The sequence below is a fragment of the Thalassophryne amazonica genome, chromosome 9 (assembly GCF_902500255.1).
Source record: "Thalassophryne amazonica chromosome 9, fThaAma1.1, whole genome shotgun sequence".
Taxonomy (NCBI): Eukaryota; Metazoa; Chordata; class Actinopteri; order Batrachoidiformes; family Batrachoididae; genus Thalassophryne; species Thalassophryne amazonica.
The window spans coordinates 17,448,603-17,470,345 of record NC_047111.1 but is presented as its reverse complement, the minus strand read 5'-3'; the positions used below and the strand labels follow the sequence as shown (position 1 = coordinate 17,470,345).

The 21,743-nt window shown below is 41.0% G+C and overlaps 1 protein-coding gene across 1 annotated transcript in view; it reads left to right on the top strand.

The window, feature by feature from the left end:
• ncf1 (neutrophil cytosolic factor 1) overlaps positions 1 to 21,363 on the top strand; it is a 33,727-nt gene extending 12,364 nt beyond the window's left edge. The window contains exons 7-11 of the mRNA XM_034177699.1: positions 6,193 to 6,300; positions 6,396 to 6,513; positions 7,198 to 7,311; positions 14,917 to 15,092; positions 21,031 to 21,363. Of these exons, the coding sequence (XP_034033590.1) occupies positions 6,193 to 6,300; positions 6,396 to 6,513; positions 7,198 to 7,311; positions 14,917 to 15,092; positions 21,031 to 21,194 (680 nt within the window). The 3' untranslated portion in view covers positions 21,195 to 21,363. The remainder of the gene's footprint in view (positions 1 to 6,192; positions 6,301 to 6,395; positions 6,514 to 7,197; positions 7,312 to 14,916; positions 15,093 to 21,030) is intronic.
• The last annotated feature ends 380 nt before the right edge of the window (positions 21,364 to 21,743 follow it).

The window sequence follows — 21,743 nt, the reverse complement described above, 5'->3', positions numbered from 1 at the left end:
TGAGGGAGCGTGCAATTGGCATGCTGACAGCAGGAATGTCAACCAGAGCTGTTGCTCGTGTATTGAATGTTCATTTCTCTACCATAAGCCGGCAGTACATCCAACCAACCTCACAACTGCAAACCACGTGTAACCACACCAGCCCAGGACCTCCACATCCAGCCTGTTCACCTCCAAGATCGTCTGAGACCAGCCACTCGGACAGCTGCTGAAACAATCGGTTTGCATAACCAAAGAATTTCTGCACAAATTGTCAGAAACCGTCTCAGGAAAGCTCATCTGCATGCTTGTCGTCCTCATCGGGGTCTCGACCTGACTCCAGTTCGTCGTCGTAACCGACTTGAGTGGGCAAATGCTCACATTCGCTGCCATTTGGCACGTTGGAGAGGTGTTCTCTTCATGGATGAATCCCAGTTCACACTGTCCAGGGCAGATGGCAGACAGCGTGTGTGGCGTCGTGTGGGTGAGCGGTTTTCTGATGTCAATGTTGTGGATCGTGTGGCCCATGGTGGCGATGGGGTTATGGTATGGGCAGCCGTCTGTTATGGATGAAGAACACAGGTGCATTTTATTGATGGCATTTTGATTGCACAGAGATACCGTGACGAGAACCTGAGGCCCATTGTTGTGCCATACATCCAAGAACATCACCTCATGTTGCAGCAGGATAATGCACGGCCCCATGTTGCAAGGATCTGTACACAATTCTTGGAAGCTGAAAATGTCCCAGTTCTTGCATGGCCAGCATACTCACCGGACATGTCACCCATTGAGCATGTTTGGGATGCTCTGGACCGGCGTATATGACAGCGTGTACCAGTTCCTGCCAATATCCAGCAACTTTGCACAGCCATTGAAGAGGAGTGGACCAACATTCCACAGGCCACAATTGACAACCTGATCAACTCTATGCGAAGGAGATGTGTTGCACTGCATGAGGCAAATGGTGGTCACACCAGATACTGACTGGTATTCCCCCCCAATAAAACAAAACTGCACCTTTCAGAGTGGCCTTTTATTGTGGACAATCTAAGGCACACCTGTGCACTAATCATGGTGTCTAATCAGCATCTTGATATGGCACACCTGTGAGGTGGGATGGATTATCTCAGCAAAGGAGAAGTGCTCACTATCACCGATTTAGACTGGTTTGTGAACAATATTTGAGGGAAATGGTGATATTGTGTATGTGGAAAAAGTTTTAGATCTTTGAGTTCATCTCATACAAAATGGGAGCAAAACCAAAAGTGTTGCATTTATATTTTTGTTGAGTGTAATTAAATTACTAATAGAAATATCACAATTCTGTGTATGTAAAAAATCAGTTAAAAATGAGTGTTTTCATATCTATTTCTTTTTGTCTCTATCTTTCTATCTCTATTTACAGTAGTGTTCAGAATAATAGTAGTGCTATGTGACTAAAAAGATTAATCCAGGTTTTGAGTATATTTCTTATTGTTACATGGGAAATAAGGTACCAGTAGATTCAGTAGATTCTCACAAATCCAACAAGACCAAACATTCATGATATGCACACTCTTAAGGCTATGAAATTGGGCTATTAGTAAAAAAAAGTAGAAAAGGGGGTGTTCACAATAATAGTAGCATCTGCTGTTGACGCTACAAACTCAAAACTATTATGTTCAAACTGCTTTTTTAGCAATCCTGTGAATCACTAAACTAGTATTTAGTTGTATAACCACAGTTTTTCATGATTTCTTCACATCTGCGAGGCATTAATTTTGTTGGTTTGGAACCAAGATTTGCTCGGTTACTAGTGTGCTTGGGGTCATTGTCTTGTTGAAACACCCATTTCAAGGGCATGTCCTCTTCAGCATAAGGCAACATGACCTCTTCAAGTATTTTGACATATCCAAACTGATCCATGATACCTGGTATGCGATATATAGGCCCAACACCGTAGTTGGAGAAACATGCCCATATCATGATGCTTGCACCACCATGCTTCACTGTCTTCACTGTGAACTGTGGCTTGAATTCAGAGTTTGGGGGTCGTCTTTAGGCCAGTTGATGTGTTCTTCAGCAAATTGTAACCTCTTCTGCACGTCTTTTATTTAACAGAGGGACTTTGCGGGAGATTCTTGCAAATAAATTAGCTTCACACAGGCGTCTTCTAACTGTCACAGCACTTACAGGTAACTCCAGACTGTCTTTGATCATCCTGGAGCTGATCAATGGGTGAGCCTTTGCCATTCTGGTTATTCTTCTATCCATTTTGATGGTTGTTTTCCGTTTTCTTCCACGCGTCTCTGGTTTTTTTGTCCATTTTAAAGCATTGGAGATCATTGTAGATGAACAGCCTATAATTTTTTGCACCTGGGTATAGGTTTTCCCCTCTCCAATCAACTTTTTAATCAAACTACGCTGTTCTTCTGAACAATGTCTTGAACGTCCCATTTTCCTCAGGCTTTCAAAGAGAAAAGCATGTTGAACAGGTGCTGGCTTCATCCTTAAATAGGGGACACCTGATTCGCACCTGTTTGTTCCACAAAATTGACAAACTCACTGACTGAATGCCACACTACTATTATTGTGAACACCCCCTTTTCTACTTTTTTTTTACTAATAGCCCAATTTCATAGCCTTAAGAGTGTGCATATCATGAATGCTTGGTCTTGTTGGATTTGTGAGAATCTACTGAATCTACTGGTACCTTGTTTCCCATGTAACAATAAGAAATATACTCAAAACCTGGATTAATCTTTTTAGTCAATAGCACTACTATTATTCTGAACACTACTGTAACTCTGTCATCCTCTATCTCTATTTCTGTCGAGCAGTGTCTCTGTGTATATCTCTATAACTATCCATGTCTATCTCGATATATTCCTCTATATTTTTCATTATCTACATATCTACTTGTATAACTGTATCTCTATCTCTTGAACTATCCCTCTTTCTGTCTTTGTCGTACGACCTCGTACGGTGAATCCAGAAAGTTTTCACAGTACTTCCCTTTTTCCACATTTTGTTTTGTTATACCCTTATTCTTAAACTGAGTAAATTCATTTTTCCTGTCAAAGTTCTGCTCACAACACCCCATAATGACAACATGAAAACGTTTTTAATTTTTTTTTATTTTTGCGAATTCATTAAAAACAAAAAACTCAGAAATAACGTGTAGCCTACGTAAGTATTCACACCCTTTGCTCAATACGTTGTTGATGCACCTTTGGCAGTAATTACAGCCTCAAGTCTTCTTGAATGTAATGCTGCAAGCTTGGTGCACCAATCTGCTGGCAGTTTTGCGCATTCTTGTTTGAGGCACCTCTCAAGCTCCATCAGGTTGGATGGGGAGTGTCGGTGCACAGACATTTTCAGATCTCTCCAGGGATGTTCAGTCGGATTCAGGTCTGGGCTCTGGCTGGGCCACTCAAGGACATTCACAGAGTTGTCCTGAAGTCACTCCTTTGATATCTTGGCTGTGTGTTTAGGGTCATTGTCCTGTTGAAAGATGAACCCTCACCCCAGTCTGAGGTCAAGAGCGCTCTGGGGCAGGTTTTCATCCAGGATGTCTCTGTACATTGTTGCATTCATTTTTCTCTCAATCCTGACTAGTCTCCCAGTTCCTGCTGCTGAAAAACATCCCCACAGCATGATGCTGTCACCACCATGCTTCACTGTAGGGATGGTACCTGGTTTCCTCCAAACATGACACCAAAGAGTTCAATCTTTGTGTTTCTCCTGGTCTGAGAGTCCTTCAGGTGCCTTTTGTCAAACTCCAGGTGGGCTGCCATGTGTCTTTTACTAAGGAGTGGCTTCCATCTGGCTGCTCTACCATACAGGCCTGATTGGTGGATTCCCGCAGAGATGGTTGTTCTTCTGGAAGGTTCTCCTCTCTCTTACTGTTATGTTGTGTTCTGATTATGGGGTTTTATTAGTTTCTTGTGTTGTCTGTCCCTTGAGCATCTGCTTTTCTGTTGCAGGACCAAGCTCTTGGTTTATAGCTGATCTGTTTCCTCTCCCAGTGTGTCTTTGTCTGCATGTCTGTCCAAATCACTTCATGTGTCTGCAGCTCTGTTTTGTTTGGGTGTGTCCTTTTTGTCTATAGTAGGTGTGTCTGTTCTTTACACTCTATCTGTTTTGTAGTCACCTGTCTTCTGGTGTAGTCTTGTCTTTATCTGGAGTTTATATGTGTATGTTTAGATTTGGTGTTGTGCGTCTGTTCTGTTGTCTGTCACGTCATCCACCTCGCTGCCGGGTCGCGTTAATCTTAAGTCTGCTCATGTCTTTGTTTTCTGTATGGGACACACCCCCTCAGTGTGCCTCAGTTTATGTTGCTGTTTGATTATTTAATTGTTCTTTGTTAGTTTTGCAGTCCAGGATTTGGGTTAGGTATTTTGATTTATTTACATGCTGTCTGATGTTTTCATCTATGGTCGCATGTTATTTTCTGAGTCATATTTATTGTAGTCAGCATTTCAGGTTCATTTCTAGGCTTGGGTTTACTCTTTTTATTATATTATGCATTATGTTTCTTTCTCAGTGTTTTGATTTTCTCATGCGTGCTTTTGGTTTTGTTTGCATTCATTTCATATTATTTAAGTGGGTTCCGTCTTGGTCTTAGGTTATGTTTTGTCTTTCAGAGATGCTTTGGTTCTGCTGCCTCCTTTTCTTTAGTTTTGGTTATCACATGGATTTTCTGATTACTCCAGCTGCAGCTCTTCCCAGGTGCTACTCATTTAGCCAGTTTATTTAAACCTCCTCAGTTTGTTCTTCCTTGTAGCCTGTTTGTTTGTCTTTGTGCATGAGAGGTGGTATGTATTATGCTGGTTTTTGTTGTGGATTTTTCTCTAGTATTTTCTTGTCATGTTTTGTGTGCAGTTGATTCCTTTGAACTTTAGTATTTTGGTCATTTGTTTTCACTCCTGTAGCCTCTGGGTTTTTTCTCACTCTGTGCTCAGAGTTGAATTGTATTTTTGAATTGTATTCCCCACCCCTGTGGGGGTAAGATTGTATTTTTGTTATATCCTTCCCCTCAGCTGTTTTTGTATATACTGGACACTACTTAATTATTAAATCTTGGCTGTTTTTTGAACTTCTTGGGTTTGTCTGTCCTTGCATATTGGGATTCTACTCTGCCTAGTCCAGGCTCCAAACCTTAACACTTACAGAGGAATGCTGGAGCTCTGACAGAGTGACCATCAGGTTCTTGGTCACCTCAAAGAGTAAGGCCCTTCTCCCCCAATTGCGCAGTTTAGATGGGCGGCCAGCTCTATGAAGAGTCTTGGTGGATCTGAACTTCTTCCATTTACAGATGATGGAGGCCACTATGCTCATTGGGACCTTCAAAGCAGCAGAAATGTTTCTGTACCCTTCCCCAGATTTGTGCCTCAAGACAATCCTGTCTTGAAGATCTACAGACAATTCCTTTGACTTCATGCTTGGTTTGTGCTCTGTCAACTGTGGGACCTTATATATAGACAGGTATGTGTCTTTCCAAATCATGTCCAATCAACTGAATTTACCCCAGGTGGACTCCAATTAAGCTGTAAAAACATCTCAAGGATGATCAGTGGAAACTGGAGGCACCTGAGCGCAATTTTGAGCCTCATGGTAAAGACTGTGAAGACTTGTGTACATGTGATTTCTTAGACTTATATTTTTTTTTTTATAAATTAGCAAAGATCTAAAAAAAAAAAACTCTTTTCATATTGTCATTATGGGGTATTGTGTGCAGAATTTTGAGGGAAAAAATTAATTTCATCCATTTGAATAAGGCTGTAACATAACAAAGATGCACTGTAGCCATAACTCTATTGATATGTCTCTGTTGCTATCTGTTAATAATTCTTTCTATCACTCTATATATTTCTATTTATTCATTGATTTCCAAATATCTATATCTCTGTAAATATCTCAATGTCTCTGTTGCTAGTGTTTATCTTGCTCTCTAGCTCCCTCTGTGTAAATCTTTTCATGTTTGTCTGTCGCTGTCTATTATTTCTTCCCGTCTCTCTTCTTCTATCTCACTATTTGTGGATCTTTATCTAAATCCCTCTGTCCTGTGCCACTTTTGACTGATGCCCGCTCCCCTGTACTCCAGTCAGAATGAGAATGTCAAAATAATCTGACGTCATCCACTGCAGAGGAAAAATAAAACGGCAGTGTGACGGACATTCAGATGTTGAGCGATGGCAGCAGGATGTTCAGCTGCTGGTCTCTGTTCAGGTTGGTGGTTCTGCCAGAGTGAGTCCAAACACGGCTGGGTTCCTGCGTCCTACCTGGAGCCTCTGGATGGTCCAGAGGAGACTGAAGACGCACAACCCAACTATGAAGGTGGGTTATTAGTTCCATTCTGATTCCCTCCTTCAGTTCTTTATATATACATATATATATATATATATATGTATGTATGGTGCGCGTCTCTACAGGAGAGCTGTACGTCACCGTCAAAGCCTACGAGGCCGAGGAAGAGGACGAAATATCTCTGCAGCTTGGCCAAACCATTGAGGTCATCCATAAGCTGCTGGATGGTTGGTGGGTCATCAGGTAACACACTCACACTTTCACCCTGGAAAAACAAAACTTCTACTGTCACTCAGTGTTCATAAATTCTAATTGGAGGATAACTGGACCCGAGTTGACGCAAAACTGGATCAGACCCCTGATGCAGTTTTGATTCACATGATGAAACCCTGATCTGGTTCTAGTTCCTGCCTCATGAAGACCTGTACACTAAAATCACCAGTGTTGAATTAACACTGACAGTGTTAATTCAACACTGGTGATTTTACTATGTATTTGGGAGTCGCTCTCTAAAGAGGTCTGCACACTAGATTTTGCAGTGTTAAATTAACACTGCAGTGTGGGCACATGGCCCCATCTACAATAAAACTGTAAATTAACCTTCCCACAGTGTAAACTATCTCTGACCATTATGATTTAACACTACCATAGAGTTGCTTTGGGTGGATCCATATGAACTCATTGCAGTGTTAATTTAACACTACAGAACTGTGTATCTTGTATGTTTGGCTTCCCAGCATGCAGATGTTTCTAAAATGTCCAGGCATCTCTGCACTGCTGTCAAACAGAGCTTAGCTTTACTGACTTGTTGCTCTGTCATCTTGGGTATTGTCCTGCTGGTGGCGTTACATTCTAACCCTGGTCTAATGTTTAAAGGATCCACTGCCTGATTGGAGATAAAATTGTTTTAATTGACATTTTCTGCAGGAAAGGAGTGGAAACCGGCCACTTTCCCTCCATATTCCTGCAGCCAGCTGGTAACGGTGTCAAAGCTGGACCTTTGAGGACGAACCTGCAGGGACAGAAACCGCCGCCGCGCCGGTAAATCCAGGGACAAACTCATCTTACACATCAGTGCATTTAAAACAATAGAGCAGGTTACACCGGTGACTTTATTCCTCTCGTATGATCAGCCTGTCTCATCCCATCCTGTGTGGGTGTGGAAAGTTCCCCCATCAAGCTTGACTTCCACTTTTGCAAAAAAGTGTTATCATTAAAATACCGACAAGAAAAACCATAGTTCAGGAAAAGGGGCCTAATACTTCAGCCTTCCCCAAAGCTCTGTATCAACAAACCAGTTCTGTTACGTCAGTGTGATGCATCTAGAATCAAGGCGCTGTGACTGTCAAAAAAGTGTGAAATTTCAAGGAAATGTGTGCAATTAAGATAGTCGTTACATTGGTTAAAACCTGAATCCAAAACATTGCTGTCAGTGTAGGGGCCAGTGGTGGGCACACTTCTGATAATCCGATAACAGATAATTATCGAAGATAATGTTTTCTTTATCAGATTATCTTTTTAGATAACTTAAACCATTATCGGACCAATTATCTTCCGATTAATCTTTGTCCGATAAACAAAGCTTAACAGCGACAAGCATTTTTAAAATTAGTTTAGCACTCAACCTGTTAAAAGTTTTGTAACAGACGCACAGCTACAACCTTTACAAATAAAGGAGAGTCGCTTGTATAAAAAGCAAATCAATCATGTGCAGACAAAAAAGAAATGGCACCAAAAGAAAAAAAAATGTCCTTTAATACCATACCAAAAGACTGCCGATATCACCTAAGTCATCCAGAGGCATACGATTTTAACCAAACAAATTTTGGACAAGTTATTTAAAATTACTGTCATGTCTGAGTTTTAAGTGAAAATATCATATGTTTTAGTTTTAAAGTAATGTGCTAATTTTTAAGGTTTTGTGAGCACATCCTGTGACCCGCAGTGCATTTTGGGTAGGATGATGTAATCTCAGTACATCACGACAGACAAATGCATTTCAGACACTCTGTTCAGGCTCCACAGACAACAGCATTAAACTCTAGTGCCTAAAACTCTCTTGAATATATTCTCTGCGTTTATAGATGTTTGCGTTTGTTAAATTCCACGCATTTTAAATGTAGCAGACAGGGATTACTGTAGCTGGAATTTTGTTTTCAAGGCCTCTACTGCCATCTACTGGTCAGTAGTGTTCACTAAGCATGTGGGAACCAGTAGATAGTGTTCTATTTATTTTGACCCCGGTTATGTCAGATGATTGTCAAATCAACTTTTTGGCTTTGCAAATGGCTTTTTTTTGTGTGTGCAATGAATGTATACATTATACAAGTTTCACTTTTAATGGAATTACAACCTTATTTCTTTTTCAAATTCTCCCATTTTTTGCATCCAGCCGTATTTCCTTGAGAAATAATATCAGTCTATTAGGACGTCAGGTTGTGTTACACATACATGTGTGTGTATATATTTTCCAACTTATTCCCATTGATTAAACTTTTCATTTTCTGCCTGAAACACACGTTACAGACCTTGAAATCCAACAGCAGGGATTGATATTATCCAAAGATTTATGAACATACAAATTAACATGCTTACACTTTATCATGATTTTCTCCGTTGTGAGATAAGTGTCTTATCGTAGCGTTCGTGTGTATATGCATTATAACGCAGCGCACGAGCGACGTTACGATATTCTTCAGAAGGACAACATACGCAACATGCAGCAGACACGCTGCTGTCATAGACAACTGCCTGTAAAGTTTTTTGGCAAGTTATAACTTTGTAAACAGCGTAATTTGTAATGAAAGCCGCTTCATTTGTGCAGCTCTTTCGGCGCCATATTTGTTTTTTCAGAGACAGCAGTAAGCTCCTCCTACTCCTCCAAACGGATGGATTTGTAGCCCTTCGCCTTCCCCTCCGCCTCGCTCCAAAAAGAGGCACTTTTACCCAGAATCCTTTGCGATCTGTCTGTTTGTTACAAAACCTCAGAATTAGTGCATTACTCAACATTAAAAGATGTTATATTTTAGCTTTGTATAAATGACATTAATGGCGTTATTCTATCGGTATTAATGTTGTTTATAATCAAAACCATAAGTCAGCATGACTTTATTGTTCAAGACCTGCGCCTGACTGGAGTGTTATAATTGATAGAGTTGGCCTTATGGGTGCTCTCGAGTTCCTCTGTGTTAGGGGTGCTGTAGTAGAAAGAAAAGTGTGATCACATTGTTGGGGTCTGTTTTTATTTTTAATATTATTGTAAGCTATTAAATTTGTTCTACTACTATTTGTAGATGTGTCAGAGGTAATATTGGAATTTATCGGTTATCTGTAACTTCCGATACATTTTTGGGCAAAGATAACTTTTCAGTTATCTGATTATCTGTTATCAAAGTTCATTTTTTGGTTCTGTGCCCACCACTGGTAGGGGCGTTTTGAAGCGCAGTCACCTGGGGCAGTGATTTTCAACCTTTTGAGCCGCAGCACCCTTTTTATATTTACAAAATCCTGCGGCACACCACCAACCAAAATATTATAATTCTATTACCTCTGGTTTTGCACAAAACCCAATTATCGCAATAGAAAATCGATACAGAAAACACTGCATTTCGAAAATCCTCAAGCATTTTGCGCTCTGATCTCAAGTAGGGCTGTCACGATTAGGAATTTCTGGAGACGATTAATTGTCAGACAAATAATTGCGATTGACGAATATATTGTCAATTTTTTTCTTTTTTTCCCTTTATATTCTACTATTGTAGTATAATTACACAACTCTGGAAGAACGTTTGGCTTCTGTGAGTGGAGAAACTGGGAATAGTGCAACATTTTTATCTTCATTTTACATACAGTCCCAACTTTTTCTGAATTGTGGTTGTTTGTTGCATTTCTGAAATTGTTTCTCCTCATCAGTCACGTTTTGTGCTTAAACACTGCATTAAGCCCATATTGAACAAATAAATGCCTTTGGAAAGTAACAGCTGTTAAAGTTCAGAGTTCTCACCTGCTTTTTGTGATCTGTGCGTCTGAACATCACCACAGCTTCTCCATGTCAGGGTTTTTTTTTTTGTTTGTTTGTTTGTTTTTTGTGGCTCAGTTCATTCATATATTCTCATTTTTAAAATATGTTTTTAAAGCTATTTGACCATTTATTTCATCTCATGATCTCAAAAATTCAGCATACGACGCGCACATGGTGTGAAGAGGACGGTAACGGCAGAATCACACCTTTAGAGAAAGTTCAGAGAAGTAAAAGCAGCTTCATGCTTTGGTTTTGTTAACATGTTTGTGTCGACACTTTTATTCACAATAATCTGCCACTCTAATATTCACGGAGCTCAGAGGCTGCCTTCAGCGAACCCAGTTGTGAGAGAGAAGCCCAAGTCTGACCACTGTGACATCAACGGAGGTCAGGCCGCCTTCCCCGCACACCTCCACAGCCAACGCTGTTTCTCCTTCCCCAGAGGAGTCATGCTCCGTGAGCAGCTGAGGTTCACGCTGTAGTCAGCAACCCATAACCATGGAGACGCACAACGCTATGTGCGCAAGTATGTCTATTATACTATAGTACAGCGCTTTGCTGCCATCTACCCGATAATGGTGATATTTGATAATTGCCTAGGGTGCCGTGGCACCCCGCTTGAGAACCACTGACCTAGGGTGTCGAATAGGCCCCGCCCCCACCCTCCACAAACAGACAAGCAAAATATATATATTTATATGAAGAATTTAGATGCAAAATGCTGTAACTCCATTTTTCTCAAATGGGGGAAAAAAATAATAAATTGAAAATGTGAATTCACAACAAAACACATTAGAAAATACACAGATGTACATCAATAAAATGAAAACGTGTACAAATTATTTAATATGTTGCACACTGATAGTGACCAAAGGAACAAATTTGGTCTACGTGCATCCAGGTGCCATCTTGAAAACATGGCTGCCATCTTGACAACTGAAGTGGCTAACAGCTTTTTTTTTTTCTTTTTTTTTCTTTTTTTTTGCAAAAAGTAGACCAAGAAGTACCATGGCACACAAACTCAACAGTAACAAACTGATACACAAGACAATTCCACAGTGACATGTGACCAAAATGTGGATACATTGTCCCAATTTTAGTGTTTGTATCACAAAATGACTGATTCTTACAATCATTGCATTTATCTGCGGCACTAGAAAGACCAGAAACACTACTGAGCCACTTGTCATTACTGCCCTCTATTGATCAAGGCACAGAAACATAAGGACACTTATTTACAACACTGTATACTGCATATAAAGTAAATAGTATGAACATAATAATGGCACCTGCACACTGTTTCTTTTTCTGTTAGCTAGTTTAAAGCTTTAAAAAAAACATGAAATATTGCGAACACGGACAAACACAATGAAATATATTAATGTACAAATTTGAAGGATATTTAAATAAAGCTAGTTTAATGGCTGGCTTATGCAGATTGTAGCCATGTGATCAAGCAGAATTGGGCGGGGCTTCGTGGCCTTGTCATACCTTTGGTAGTATGTTGCTAATCATGACATACAAATATAATATTGCAAAATTTAATTTTGTAAAATCTCCAACGGGTTAGCATTGAACATTGCCCAAACTGAGCGTTATGCACTCACAGATAACATCAACACCATGTTTTCAAGCCATCAACAAGCTAACCATGCTAGCTGGCTTAGTGAGCCCATGTTAGCCTGTCTTTTTTTTTTTTTTTTTTCTGAGCTAGTGAGGTTGCTACCTGGTTAATACATCAAGAACTACTTGACCAGTTTATACCACAGTAGGTAAATACGATACCAGCAGGTAAATATAACCACTCGTAGCTTTGTTTTTTTTTTTTTTTTTGTCTTCTCAAACCTGTGTAACATCAACCCACCTGTGTTTGGATAGCGACATAATAAAGTTCACCAGTGTTAAACTTGATGTCTGTGCAGAATTCTCAAGCAAACATTGCACCTCATTGGCCAAAAATGTTCAAATCCATAACCCTATGGTTACGGGGCCAGTTTATTACCTGTATTACCAACGCAGTGTCACGTTTTTTTTATTTTTTTCGTCCTTCCGTCACAAAATGATAAAAATTTTCATGATGGGTTTTTAACTCACTACGCCTAACCTTAACCACCTGCCCCACCCCTGCACGCTGTCCTTTTAATTATGTGCAGCCATCACAGGCAGTCCCGGCTCCAGGAAAAAAATATTAAGGGGGCGATGAGTTTATTACAGGGGGCGAGGTCGCTCCCCCCCCAAAAAAGTGCACACCGGCGGGCATAATGAACTGGCTGCACTTCTGGAAAGCTTGTGTATTTAAGCTACACCGTTATAAGAGACTAAGTTCCTGGGATTTGTCAAGTCCACTAAGCAAAAGGCAGATCATGTAGCACGACTCATCTCGACAGAACACCGGCTCTGTGCGGAATGCAGGAGATCACTTGACCGAGGGTCTATACGTTCAAATAATTAAAAAAAATACTGTCATTACTCTTGGGCCTCTCACGTCAGATGCGTCAAATCAGTCTAAAAAGCATCGTTTTCATTGGTTTTTAGCAAAAGCCGAGCTAAACCAACGCTTCTGATGGAAGCGCGCATTGCCGCTTGTCGGCAGGCTGACGTGGTCAAATTTCAAGCCAATCCAACTTTCGACACTGAGCTGTGACGTACTTTCGCGTTGTCCAATAGGAATGACGCGTCGGGCCAAAACACGGAAGACTCATGGCAGAAACCACTGATCTGTACAAAACATTAACGTGACAGGACTGCTCATTTATAGAGCAGTTTTCTTAAGTTAAATCATTGGAAATGTTTTTTTTGTTTGTTACCTCAAAATTTCTGATTACTGTTAGTTTAGAACACTTGTAATTAAAATAGCTAAATCAATAAATAGTTCTTTAGAAACCTTTCATCTGTAAATTAAAACCACCTGTTATTTCAGATTAGATAACTTCTTGTTTAACATAAGGAACCTTGGACATTTATTTTTAGAGAAATAAAATAACATGGAAACTTGTATTTTTTTTTTTTTTTTAAGTCTGGTAGATTATTTATATCTCTTCAACCAGAAAAACAAACACTGAATAAATACAAATGTTTATTATAAATGCAAAAGGAAATAACTTAACAATGACTGCAGTATGATTGTAAAGTTGGATTTCTGACATAAATTTCATAATGATTTTTTTATATATAGTCATTTAAACTTGTAATTTCGTCAAAATATATGTAATTGCCTTTATCAGGACAGTCATTTCTAAAATATGAATTTGAGCACAGTAAGTGGAGAGCTTCTACTTGTGCAAATGTCTTTGGACTTTGATTTGTGGACATTTTTAATGATCGATTCATTTATTGTTAAAATATAAAATGAAACAGCTTTTTTAAAAAATAATAAAATAGTTGCCGTTCAAAGAGCCTTTTATTTAGAAGCAGGTGATGTTCTGCTGGATTCTCGGGACCAGATGAAGGTCTCTTCTGCAGCTTTGAACTCTGGTTTTGCTGAAAAGCAGAGATGTTTTCTTTCGACTGGACTTCGTGGTGTTCAGCTCATCAATGGAAGTTTAGTTGTCTGCACAGCAAATATTCCTGACTGGGACAAATACAAATTTCTTTAAATATAAAGAAACACTAAACAGTTTATATATTAAAAAAGGGGGGGGAAGAAAAGGCAAAAAAAAAACGCCCGAAAAAAGTTATTTAAAGCTGAGCTTTTGTGGTGTCTGGGGGGAAAAAAGCTGTAGCTTTATTTGGTAAAAATAAGTCTGAACCATTTAGAAATTAAAGCGTTCACTCAGATCAACTGTGCTAAAAAGCTAAGCCAGCGTTAGCCAATCATTACACCTTCACAGCAGTTCAGAAACGTCACGTTTTATTTTTATATTATTCTCACCTCGATAAAGCTGCAGAACTAACCTCCGTTGGGCAAACTGGGTTTTCGCATATATCCAAAAAGTGGGAGATTTAGGACTGAGTGGGTTTGCTCCGGCTGCCTGCCTCGCTCTGCCCAGGAATGCGGGTTGCCCGCTGTCGCGGTTCAGGGTAATGGTAGAATCGTTCTACTACTGCTGTTTTTTAAAGCTTTTTTTTTTTTTTTTTGTGGTTCAGGGCAGGCGACCCAAATTCAAGACGGCGATCACTGAACTTTTTTCAGGTTGTGGAATTAGCCAGAGTGTGAGAAGCCGCAATCTCCGCCCCCTTTCGGCTGCCGAAGCAACGCGTCTGACGTCACGACGCGTTGGAACGCTGCCACAATTACACCACTTTCAGCCATATCGGCCTGGCGTTACGACGCGCTAGGGGGCGTGCGTCGCGCTGAAGCTTGCAGTGTGCCCTTAATATCCAAGAGGGCGAGGTTGATGACGTGAGGGGGCGTCGCCCCCAAATGCCCCCTCGTGGCGCCGGGTGTGATCACAGGAATGAATTACAATAAATTTGTGTTCCCATGATGAAAATTTTACACTTTTTGTGACAATATGACAAACCAATAGATTAATGTATATTTCGTGCTGCTGAACACAACAGTCCATGAGCCTGGGTTGGCATGACGGCCCCAAAGACCTGGAAGAATTAGATTAAAATGAGTGTAAAATCAAGGCACGCTGGCGCTACATGCTAATCTCACTTTTTGTCCTTTTCTGTTGTAGTTCTACCATCCGAAATGCCCAGAGCATCCACAGCCGGGCTCGCCAGCGGCTCAGCCAAGACGCCTACCGCAGGAACAGCCATCGCTACCTCCAGCAGAAGGGCCGCCACCTTGACCAACCTCGAAAGAACTCCAAGAACCCTCCAAAGTCCCCGTTGAGGGAGCGAAAGAACCAGAGTAATGATCTCTTAATGACATGTCCTTTGTTATTTCATAAACCAGCCAGATGAGCTCTGGGTTTTAATCACAGAAGGTTGTTGGTCATTTACTGGCATTTCATGTCTGTAGATCACAGGACAGTTAGTCTATGAAGAGAAATTTTAAAACACAGTCCCGCATGTTGGGTCCGAATGAAGATGGTCATAGAAGTTAGTATTCATGCAGAATACCCTTTAAAAAAGAATTGGTTTTTCAACAGAGCAGTAAGTCTGAGGCCTCGTGGTACCAGTGCTTAAACTCAGACACTGTAGTCTGAGGTGGATGAGAGTCCACGAGTCCCATGGGTGGGATGCCTGCCCATTGCAGGTTACTTCGCCAACCAGTGGCAGCACCAAGGGGTGGCTTGGGGGGGCTTAAGCTCCCCCAATAATGAGCCAAGCCCCCTCAGCCCCCCAATAATTCTGCCAATAATGTGAAAGCAACTGACATTTGTGGATCTCAACTGCAGTTTTGTTCTGAGAATGTCTCAATATTGCATAACTGAGCAAAGTGTTTGTGATCCACCAATGCTGAATCACCCTTCACAAACAGAACTTTCAGTTTTGCAAATATTTATTTGTAAAAACCCTCAAGTTACAAATCAAATTTGTTTGTGGATTACAAAGCACATGTACAAATCAAAGGATATTTGTAAATCACCCTCTGTGCACTTTGAATGCAGACAGGATCTGTTACCCTATAAAAAATAATAATTATCCAAAATTTCCATTATTATAAAGGGGAGGGAAGCTGTGGTTGCTCGAATGATTCATTAAACAATATAGTAAAAATATGTAAGTACCTTTACAGAAAAATGTAAATTATGCAGGATGAAACTGCTGTAATTTGCAATAGTTTATTTTAATTTTAATTTATTTACATTATGAAACAGAACACTGTGGACCTTAACTGACCTTCTAGTTTTTTGATTGTCTTTTTGTTTTTTATAGAATTTGTTTCTCACATTACAAATGCAAAATATGCATGACAAACCCACCTTGAACACAGACAGGATCTGTTACACTATTAAAAAAATACGAATGCAAAACTATTTTTTTAAAGGGGTGAAAAAACAGCAGCTGTAGTTTCCAGAATAATTAAAACTACAGTAAAAATATATAAATGCCTTTACAGAAAATACTGTAAATTTTACAGTATAAAGCCACAGCGTTTTGCAGATAAAAGGGAAAATTTAGTATGTGTGCAATTGAATTAACATGGTGTCAGTTATTTAGTTTAGATCATATATAAATATAATGTTTTCATTAGACTGAAAAATGTAATGAAATGCAGGCCCGGCGCCAGAAAAAAAATATTAAGGGGGCAATGAGTTTATCACAGGGGGCGGGGTCACCCCCCCAAAAAAAGTGCACACCGGAGGGGACGTACCTCTGAGCGTGCGTAATGAATTGGGTGCGCTCCTGGAAAGCTCGTGTATTTAGGCTACACCGTTGTAAGAGAATGACTAAGAGTGAAGAGTGACAGTATTTTTTTTTAATTACTTGAACGTATAGACCCTGAGTCAAGTGATCTCCTGCATACCACAAAACCAAACCAACAACTGATCTGAGGAACGACATGAGACAGTAGATTAACCCCACATACAGCCCTCCATCACAAGCGCGAACACAGCGCAATTGGGCATGACAGTCACACAACGGGTCAAAGATAAACCTTTCATAACTTTAATATCTGTAATTGCGGGTGACTGGCTGTGAACGGAGGGACTAAGAAAATGCGTACCGCACGACAACAGCATGTTATCTGCATCTCACTTTTTACTGAGATACACAACACGTAACGCCTACATAAAGTTGGCTCACTTAACTTTTGTCGTGTCAGCTAGCTGGCACGCGCTGCTCTCCAATTTAGCCAGTGCGTTCTCATCAACCTGGCTGCTTTAGCTGCTGTTCATTGTTGTATTATCCATGAGAAAATCTGGAATATCCATATTGGGACCAAAACACACTTCTCGCATTTTCATCTTTTCCTCTGCAGACAGTTCCCCCCCCCCCCCCGAGGACAGTTCTTGGGCTGCGCATGCTCTGTCATTTGTTTACGCATAGTGGGCGGGTATAGCCAGGTACCATCAACGTAAATCTATGATACCGGCCCAGCAACGCCCCGGTAAAGTGATAATATTGAATAACTAATATTTTGCTATATTTTCCAGTATTTTTTTTTTTTTTGAGAACTGTCACATCCGAGGGGGCGGGTTGATGACGTGAGGGGGCGTTGCCCCCTCATGGCGCAGGGTCCGATGAAATGCAGAATGTTTTTTTTCCTATTGATGTTACTCATTTCAAAACTGACTTGATTTTTAAAAATGCCTCTTAACATACTTTGTACAAATACTGTAAAAATGTGTTAATATGCAAATTGATATAGAACTGATTGTTTTCAGTGGTTCCTATTGTGTGACCGCACAGCGGTGCAAACAGTGTGCTTGTCTCACAACTGATACGTCCTAGGTTTGAGGCAGCCTGAGTCCAGTTCTGCCTGTAGTGACAACCTGCGTTTTAAAAAAATGATCAATGGATGGATACTTGTAAAAAAAAAAAAAAAAAAAAAAAAAAAAATCTTATGGGAATCAATGTAAACAAGTAACAGCATTAAAAATTCTGATGCATACATGTGAATTAATGATTAGCACTGTTGCCTCACAGCAAGGTCATGGGATCGATTCCCACCTGTGGCCTTTCAGTGTGGAGTTTGCATGTTCTCCCCGTGTTTGTGTGGGTTTCCTCCGGGTGCTCCGGCTTTCTCACACATCCAAAGACATGCAGGTCAAGTGGATTGGAAACTTTAAATCTGCCATCCCTACAGGATCTGCACACCTCCAGGACCCTGACGTGAGCAAGGAAGATAGTGGCCGATCCCTCTCATCCAGCACACCAACTTTTTGTTACCGTCCCTTCTGGCAGGCGGCTGAGATCCATCAAGACTAAAACCTCAAGACAGTTTCTTTCCGTCCGTAACTAGACGCATAAATAATGCCAGAGACCCACATTTACTCTGCACCCCCCTAACTCCTATAAAGTACAGACTGATCATCCCTGTACTGTTCATTAGAGGATGACATTTTTCGGGAATTCCCGTGGGTCATGTGATTCCTGTGGGATTCCCGCGGGATGAAAGTCAAAATTTTACCAATCCCGTGATTGGGCTGGGACAGTAATAAAAATGAACAGGAGCGGGAATGCCAAAAATAGATGATTTTCATCTATTTAAAACAACCAAAATGCGTTCACAACGGGTGCGATCAGACGCTACAAATTTGCGGGGGTCGCGTGGCGACAGATGCACCTCCTTCGCCCGGTGTGTCGCTCTGCTTTTGCTGCGAAAATTCACCCCGGTGCATCATCAAATAGGAGCTTCCATTCCGCTCGCCGGCTCCGGTTGTCAGTCAAGTTGACATGACGGACCTTGATCACAGGGAGCGAGTTGTTGTGTATACAGAGAGTATCATTATTTGCTGCCGGAGCTGCGTCTGGATGACGGCCGCTTTCAGTGGTCCTTCCACCTCTGCGGGACCCAGTTTGAGGACCTCCTGTCCCGTTCACGCGTGCACATTTAAACAATTTATATAAAAAAAAAAAAAAAAAAAACTCTGCTGCCTGCTGTGGGACTGCAGCTCGCTCTTCCCCCCCAAAACTCTGTCATAATTGTGTTTAGAAACCAGTCACCATTTGTTTTATTATACATCTGTGTAGTTAATATTCTCAACAGACGATTCGCTCGCTCGCGCACAGATCAAAAAAAAAAACTCCGCTGCTTGCTGCTCCTCACTCTTTCCCAAAAAACTGTCATAATTGTTTAGAAACCAGTCACCATTTGTTTTATTATACAGCGGTAGTTAATAAGTAAAATAATCTCCATGGACGATTCGCTCGCGCACACGTACAAGAAAAAGAAACTCGGCTCCCGCTGCTGGTGCTGCTGCTCGCTCCAAAAACTGTCATAATTGTGAAATAAAGGACAAAAGAGACATACGAGGGCTGTCAATAAAGTAACGGTCCTTTTTATTTTTTTTCAAAAACTATATGGATTTCATTCATATGTTTTTATGTCAGACATGCTTGAACCCTCGTGCGCATGCGTGAGTTTTTCCACGCCTGTCAGTGACGTCATTCGCCTGTGAGCACTCCTTGTGGGAGGAGTCGTCCAGCCCCTCGTCGGAATTCCTTTGTCTGAGAAGTTGCTGAGAGACTGGCGCTTTGTTTGATCAAAATTTTTTTCTAAACCTGTGAGACACATCGAAGTGGACACGGTTCGAAAAATTAAGCTGGTTTTCAGTGAAAATTTTAACGGCTGATGAGAGATTTTGAGGTGATTCTGTCGCTTTAAGGACTTTTCACGGTGCGAGACGTCGCTCAGCGCTCTCAGGCAGCATCGTCAGCCTGTCAAACTGAAAACCTCCACATTTCAGGCTCTATTGATCCAGGACGTCGTGAGAGAACAGAGAAGTTTCAGAAGAAGTCGGTTTCAGCATTTTATCCGGATATTCCACTGTTAAAGGAGATTTTTTTAATGAAAGACGTGCGGACGGGTCCGCGCGTCGGGACGCAGCCGACGCGACGCTCCGCCACAGGAAAAACACCTCTGTTGAAAGCCTTAAGGACAAGTTGGAACATGTCCTGCCTGTTAAACAATTTCTCATATACTCACTCCACTGAAAGCCATCAAAAGCCGCCTGGATTTTACAAATGGTTATCAACACGGAGGTGTTTTTCCTGTGCCGCCGCACAGCGTCGGCTGCGTCCCGATGCGCGGATCCATCCGCACGTCTTTCATTAAAAAAATCTCCTTTAACAGTGGAATATCCGGATAAAATGCTGAAACCGACTTCTTCTGAAACTTCTCTGTTCTCTCACGACGTCCTGGATCAACAAAGCCTGAAATGTGGAGGTTTTAAGCTTGAAACAGGCTGATGACGCTGCCTGAGAGCGCTGAGCGACGTCTCGCACCGTGAAAAGTCCTTAAAGCGACAGTCTCACCTCAAAATCTCTCATCAGCCATTAAAATTTTCACTGAAAACCAGCTTAATTTTTCGAACCGTGTCCACTTCGATGTGTCTCACAGGTTTAGAAAAAATTTTGATCAAACAAAGCGCCAGTCTCTCAGCAACTTCTCAGACAAAGGAATTCCGACGAGGGGCTGGACGACTCCTCCCACAAGGAGTGCTCACAGGCGAATGACGTCACCGACAGGCGTGGAAAAACTCACGCATGCGCACGAGGGTTCAAGCATGTCTGACGTAAAAACATATGAATGAAATCCATATAGTTTTTGAAAAAAATAAAAAGGACAGTTACTTTATTGACAGCCCTCGTATGTCCTACCACAGGCTGCTACCAGATACAGGACATGTTCACATCTTCAGTCAAACTCCAGACATCTCCACGTCACTACATATTCAGTCCCTGATTGGTCATCACGGCGTGAGACATATGGGAGTGGGACTGATTTTGAGTGGGAGCAGGATAGGACGGGATGGGATTTATATTTTTTACTCCAGTCCAGGATTGAGACAGGATGGGGTTTTTTTTTTTTTGTTTTTTTTTTCTGGGAGCGGGATGGGACGGGAGTGAAAATCCACTCCCGTGTCATGCTCTACTGTTACTACATCTGCATGCCCGCATAGCCCCATTCCACTATATCTATTTGACAGTAAACATCGTTTTGCCCATGTTTATTTGACTCCTTCACTTTTTACAGAAGTATTTTTTCCTTTTCTTTTTATTGTTGTTTATGCACCTATTACTTTCTTTTATTGCTGTTTAGGCACCAATGACATCAAGTAACATGTAACAGCTTTATTCCAGAAAATTTACATCTTGTTCTGTAAAAGGTTTTTATTTTTATTTTTTTTACATTTGTCAAAGGTCAGAGTTCACATGTCATGTCTAATCAACAGACAATGTCCCTGAGACGCCGGGTTCCAGTTCAGAGGCCGAGGTGAAGAAACCGACTCCGGTGATCCCTCCTCGGCCCAGTCAGGAGTTGATCCTGGAACGCTGCACCGACAACACCCGCAAAAAAGTCAGCATGCACAAGACACGGCCCGACTCCAGGAGCTAAACGTGGCCGTGAAATAACAGCATTTGTGCTCTTCTTCATTTATTTGACTTTCACTGTTGAAGCAGGAAAAGGTTCAAGTGAAAGATCAGAGAAGGAATGTGATGAAAGGGAGGAATTGTTCCAAACAAAAGAGGTTTTGTCTGTAGGGATTTTAGTTGGAGAAAAAAAAGCCCCTGAAAATCTGCTGAATCTGTTTACACAAAACCCGGAGATAAAGTTCGATTTGACCCACAACAGAAAACATTACATTTGTAACAGTTCTTTGCTTGAAAATGGGCATTTTAAGTCATAAAGTTCTCGGTTTTACTCTGTAATCAGACAAGATACAAACTTTATCTTGCCTACAAATCCCAGAATGCATCAGTGCAGCACACTGAGTCAGTCTTTATTTTTTATTAAGTTTGAACAGTGATTTTTTTTTTTAAACAAAATAAACTGATTTTAGCTGAATGAAAGCGACAGAATAGATCAGCTGGTTTTTTTTTTTCTTTTTCCTGTTCTCAAAATCTACTCAGAAGAAAGGGATGAAGGTTTTATTTATTTTGTGTT